The sequence below is a fragment of the Thermothelomyces thermophilus genome, chromosome 4, assembly GCF_000226095.1.
Source record: "Thermothelomyces thermophilus ATCC 42464 chromosome 4, complete sequence".
Lineage (NCBI taxonomy): Eukaryota > Fungi > Ascomycota > Sordariomycetes > Sordariales > Chaetomiaceae > Thermothelomyces > Thermothelomyces thermophilus.
Window position 1 is genome coordinate 1,826,463 of NC_016475.1, and position 6,000 is coordinate 1,832,462.

Consider the following 6,000-nt stretch of genomic DNA (forward strand, 5'->3'; position numbering starts at 1 on the left):
CTTGCCAACTCCCCCTGCCAGGCACCTGTTCCAACGGGCGCCAACCAACTGCTAGTATGTATGTATGAGCTAACCTAACTCAACCAAGGAAACAAGACTCGATGATGCCCAAAACCATTCCGGTACGTGGTGGCCAGGTGCTCTTTCGCCTACGGTAGGAGGGTCTAGACCTCTTCCCACCAACGAAGCCAGAGTCGGCCGGATTCTGGCAAACAGTCAGAGGGCGGGATAACGATTGGGCGGGCTCCGTGAGATACGGTATGCAAGGTGCCTACAACGAAGATAAGCCTGTACAGAAATACAGTATTTTGTATTCCGTGGACATACCTTAGCCATGCTACCCTGGAAACGGTGATCCTTCAGCAGCATTCAAGTCCTTCAGCGAGCCTCCTTTTTGCACCTTCCTTGCGTAGGGAGGTACTTCTGCTCGGTGACCGTTCTCAGATCTACAAATGAGGGATATCCGTACCATGCTCTAGCAGACACCTCAGTTGCTATGAGCCAATATCAGTAACCCACATACACTCCAAGGTACACTTGGGCACATGATCATTGATATCGCACTTCCATTTCATATTGTGGTCCATGAATACAGTGTGAAACATATACGTTAAATACATAAGGTATCTTACCCGTCGACAATCAGAGCATGGAACCTTGTATGGGCAGTAAGTGGCAATGAATGAGCGAGATTCTAAACCTGTCATCCAACATTGCGACATAATCGTTCTTGAGGCGTGTATCGACCTTGCGGGTAGATTGAAATTTGTAGCAACGTTCTCTTGACCGCCTGCTGCAACCTGGACTTCATTAAATAACCTCGTATCAGGTCCCGATGGAGAGCCCGCTGAGAGAAAGCCTTCCCGGTGCAGTGGCAGTGGCCCAGTTCACCCCGTTCCCTCCATCCCACTCCCATCTTTACAATCTTCTTCTATTCGAATCCAATTTCTTGTGCGTGATCTCAACTACCTAGCATGAGCGAGGCCCCGGAAAGAGAGACAGAAAGGGAAAAGAGGGGGGAGGAACAAAGGAAGAGTGGGTTCGGCGGCTACCCCTTGCCTTGTCTTTAATGCATCCCTTGGAAAACTGCTCTTTACCGTGGAGGCAACACGAACATAATGGCATGTGGTATTAATAACAAGCAGCAAAGAACATGGCAAAAGATTTCCAACGATGAAAGAGGGAGCAAAGACGGAAGGGAGGGTATGTACGCCTTGGAATGCCTTTCCGGTCACAAGCCGCATGAATGGAATCTAGGTACCTAGGAGATACCAAGCCCATCAAAGAAAAACGAATCCCCGAAGTTCTTGGAGAGGGTGTTCCTCGGTTTTGAACACAAGAACAATACAGTACGCCGAAAAACGCGTGGTGTACACAGTGGTTGATTTTGTCCCCGTTCACCCATTTATCTAAGATATTCTGGAGACGAAGAGGAATTAAGTAACTCGTAAGTACCTTACGATATACTGTAGCGGGGGATAGGCAGCAGATATTACCGTCCCCAGTCTCGCTCAGGAGACAGAAGGGAAAAACGGGGGTTCATGAATCTAGCAGCAGCAGCAGCAGCAGCAGCAGCAGCAGCGACAGCGAGCAGCACGGAAATCGGCCAACCATCACCATCCGTCCACTTGGAAAACAAGCGGAGGATGTCTCTTTGGTCAATTGCGGGGGAGGGAAGATATGACTGTAACGTGGGCGCTGTTGGGACGAACCATCAGAAACGAAGGAGGGGGAGGGGCAACAGCGGCGCTTGGCCTCAAGCACATAATCTAGTATTTCTTCTCACATGTGCCTCCATCCCACGCCCGTGCCACTGCATGTGAGGTGATGACGATGCTTCGACGATGCTTCTGCACCCCCGGTCAACCTCGCGTGCGCTCGTCGCTGGTCGTCATTACCAAGGATGCAACACGCAGGACACCGAGACTTAATTTTAAATCTTTTTCTATTGTTTCTGGCTGTCTTTTGCTGGCTTTCAATTTTTTTTTCTTCCGCATTGCAACTGCGACAGCTAGAAACGCAGGCAGGCAGGTAGTTTGCTAAGTTGATGCCACTGATGTCTTCCCGGAACCAACCCCCACTCACCACGAACCCACTTCTCTTTGTCAACTCTTTTTATCCGATCCGTTTTCTCCTCCCATCAACAACAAAGTAGGTCAGGTCCAGCACACCCCGCTTCGGAACCCCCCGGAACCCCGCCCATCAACCCTTCGCACACAAAACGTGCAAAAGTAGGTATCAAGGAGAAAAATAAATAATGGGAGCAGCCATTTCTCGCGGTTGCCCGCTGGCGCCTCCCGGCCCTAATAGAGTACACCCCTCTTCTTGCCAAGGTGCAGAAACAAAATGCAAACCGTGGTATCATTTGTGACCATAAAACGCCGCTGAATAAAACGAGAGAGCAAGGAAATTAAAGCAAACAAGCGACCATAACCGCCTAGGCAGCTCCAAAACGCCAGCCGGTTGATGCACCATGTTGGGAACCATTGGCCATGTGAAATAAACGGGCCAAGACGAGTGGCAGAGACGTCTGTCTGCCTGACGAGGCAAATGCCTTTCTGGGTATCGTGTAATGCGGGTCGAGTGTATGCGATGGTGGTATGCGTAGGGTGTATTAAGTGTGTTACCACGCTTGCGCATAGCCGGCAAACGGGTTCTGGAAGTATTTATCCCAGCTGTTGGGATCGGTGTCCACCTCTTTGTCTTTCTTCATATACGGTCTCTCAGGGTATTGCTTTAGGTTGGCAACATCGGTTGACGTGTGCCTGCGCTTGAGCACAGCGTTGGCCGTCGACGTCTTTTGGGACCGCTCTCGGAGGAGATTCCGTCGCAGCGACTCGGTCAGCTCAGTGGCGAGCATATTCCGCCGTGTCGTGCGCGGCGAGAGCGCAGCTTGGTGATGCATGCCTGTGGCAGTGACGTTGCTGGGCTGGGCGCCAGATCGAGGAATCTCATTGATGGGACGCATCGGCGGGGCGCGTGAAGAACCCCTCTTCATCATCAGGGGAGCCTCATCCGAGTCGTTGGGTGAGGCGACCAGAGATGGGCCGTTAAGGGAAGCCCTGGTCCGCGGGAGGGCCGAGGTGGACTGCGACGCCACGTTGCCCAGCCGCTGAGCGCGGTTGTTGTTGGCAGCGAGCATGAGGGTGATCAGCGACCGCCGGGACGGCAAGTTCGCGGTCGAATCGATGCGTCGGAACTGAAGCTTCTCTTCGCCCATTGAGCTGCCGCTCTCCTCAGCAGATTCCTCCTCCCACTCTTCGTCGTCATCGTCGATAGCGCTCTCGTCCAGGTAGTCATCCTCGGTGTCGCTGATGGCGGAGGACGTATAAGTCTGCGTCACGACTTCATTGTTGAACGAAGCAACCTTCTTTTGCCCGTTATCTGCTGCGACGGCTCGTTCAAGTTGTTGGGCAGGCCGGGGCGAGTCTTCGCCAGATGACCCTCCAAGCTGGAACATCTTGCCCCTCGGCTGAGCGGCGATCCCCCTCGGCTCAACATCGCGGTTCTTGAAAGACTCCTCGTCCGAGCCTGATGACCCACCGAGCGCGAACTTTGCCTGCTGCTTCTTTGGCAGAACCACCTTGGGAGCCGGGGCATCGGTGGGCTGAGGAATGGCGCAGGGAGACGGAGCCTTGGATGTCGGCAGGCTGGTGGTGCGGCTAATGGGGGCCTGAGATGGCGAGAAGCCTCGGGTAACAATGGTGCGAGGCTGCGCCTCCTGCTCCGGCTCCGCGGTTTGCTCGGCTGGAGCGGGCTGGGCCGAGGTGGCCTGGGGGGTTTCGCACCGCACATCAGTGTTGGTCGAGCCTGATTGCTCAGCTTTCGTCGTCTTGTTCTCCTCGGTTGACAGGGAGCGGGGAAGGTTGGGAAGGGGCACGCTGAGTGGCGACTTGGTCTCCATGATGGACACAACCATCTTCTCGAGCTCATCCGATGTGATATGGCGTTCCTTCCCACGACTCCGACTGCTGGCGCATGAATCCTGTCTCTGCATCCTCGGCCGTACAATGTCGACGGGTGTGGTCTCTGCGTTCAGATCAACCGCCTCTTCGTCGGCAACCGAGTCGACACTGCCAGACAGCTGCGGAAGGTCCTCGACTGCCGTCTCGCGAGGATATTGAATGTCCCGGGGTTGGCTGGTAGCGCACGACGACATGAGCATCTCTTCACCCTCGCAGCAAAAGGTCTCACGGTTCCATAGGCGCCAGCTCAGATTCTCAAGCCTTCTCCCTTGAGCGACTGAGTCACGACACCTTGCGAAAACTATTGTTTTCTGATTAGCAATGCGCGGCTGTAAGCGCGTTGGACTTAAACTTACCCGTCCACATGCTGAAAAGATTTGCTGGGTTGGTCGTGTCAACCTTATGGATCACATTTGCGTCCACTTGGAGGACGGGAGCCTCCAAAGACATGGGCATGGTGGTCGGGTACTGCTCGTGCTGAGCAGATGCTGAGCCAGGTTGAGAGGAAAATGCGATGGTTGTCCTCGATGTTTCGGGAGCCACGGTTACTCGCCGGCTGCTGCTATTCTTGTTGGCGTGTGTCGCGGTATTGCTGGGGCACAGTTGGCTCGATTCTGTGACCTGCTCGACACCAACAGCACAATCGGTTGAGCTGTCGACTTCACGTATGGGCGAAAGATGTGACAGTCGTGTTTCGTCTGAGTGCAGATGTTCTTCGGATTTTTCCCGTCGTCCCTTTTTGAGGTAGCCTGAAACTAGTCGTCGTGGCCACGATCTCCCAACTCGTCGTTGAGCAGGGTGTATTAGGTGTAATGCCTTGCCGACTTGTCCGTGCTGGACTTCCCGCTTCTCAACTAGGTGAGCGCGTACTGTGATCGGTCAATTACCGTGTCGAAACCGCGTGGTGTTTTGGTGACTTGACGAGTGGGAAGGAAGGGGAGCATGGTGGGGAGCGGATGCGAAATTCGTGTATAAAAGAGAATTGTCGGGGCGCCGAGGAGTGGGCCAAGGCGTGGGATGTGTGGATTCGTTGCGCGGTGAATAAAAGCAATTACCAGTCCAGGGCAGGTACCCACGACCTCCACCCCCTGGTCGGTCTCAGTTCCCGGTACCGGTACAATCCTTCACAAGTCCCCGGCGTACCCAGCCAGGGGCGCCGAGAGGAGGGATTGGTGGCAAAGGTGGGGTGGGATGGGAGCAGGGGCACAGAAGCCAAAGGAACGTACCTGACGCGGTACCACTCAAGGTCATGGCAGGGCACTGCGAGCCCTCGCGGGACTGAAAAAAAGAGACTATTGCCGACTTAGTTTTTTTTGCTGATTGCAATGCAAATCACAAACTCGATCCAATGTCAATTGCACAAGATGCTGGCTGGTACGCGTTGTGTTGTTGAGCGAGCAGACAACGGGGTGACATGAAGGAGAGCCAGATTGAGGGACGAAGAGGAAGCCATCTCGCACGAACGGACCGAAAACCCTGGGGCCAACTCCGCCGTTTGGCTCTTACCTAAGAGGGCAAGCACCCACAAATTGTTACCCGATTGGTTTAGCGCATAAACCGACGCTAAGCCTCTCAGGGTAGGGGATCGGTTACGCCTCCCCTCGGGTCACGGGGCCGGGTGCAAAGCTGAAAACGGCGTTTCCAGCCCCAAAACGCCCAACAAGCAGCGTCAGGGTGAACGGAACGGGGGACCACTTTCCCGTCACCATACCCAAAAGCGCACCTTTGATCACCTCGAATTGGCAAGAGCGTGGCGCTTCCACGTGAAAGATCCGGGAAGCGATTCCGTCGTTACCTGGGGCGCATTTCCTGGGGTCGTGGTTCCCATTTTGTCCGGCCGCGGCAAATCTCTTTCTCTCTCTCAGTCCGCGTGTCTGCGCATCGGCGTATCTGCGTGCCCAAGTGCCTGCGTACTGAACCCGTCATCGGCTTTTCCTCCTTGCTTTTTGATCCCGTCATCATATGGTTCCCATTCCAAGGCTGGGAGCAGAGTCAGCATCGATTGGGTGCTTTTCCTGAAACGGGGCGGCTTCCG

The 6,000-nt window shown here is 54.5% G+C and overlaps 1 protein-coding gene across 1 annotated transcript; it reads right to left on the minus strand.

Annotated features, from left to right (window-relative positions):
* Positions 1-2,494: 2,494 nt before the first annotated feature.
* Positions 2,495-4,620, minus strand: MYCTH_2306367 (uncharacterized protein). Its single transcript, XM_003663984.1, has 2 exons — positions 4,322-4,620; positions 2,495-4,266 (listed from the first exon to the last, which is right to left on the minus strand). Exons 1-2 carry the CDS (start codon positions 4,419-4,421, stop codon positions 2,624-2,626), a joined length of 1,743 nt encoding a protein of 580 aa, XP_003664032.1. The 5' UTR covers positions 4,422-4,620; the 3' UTR covers positions 2,495-2,623.
* Positions 4,621-6,000: the final 1,380 nt, after the last annotated feature.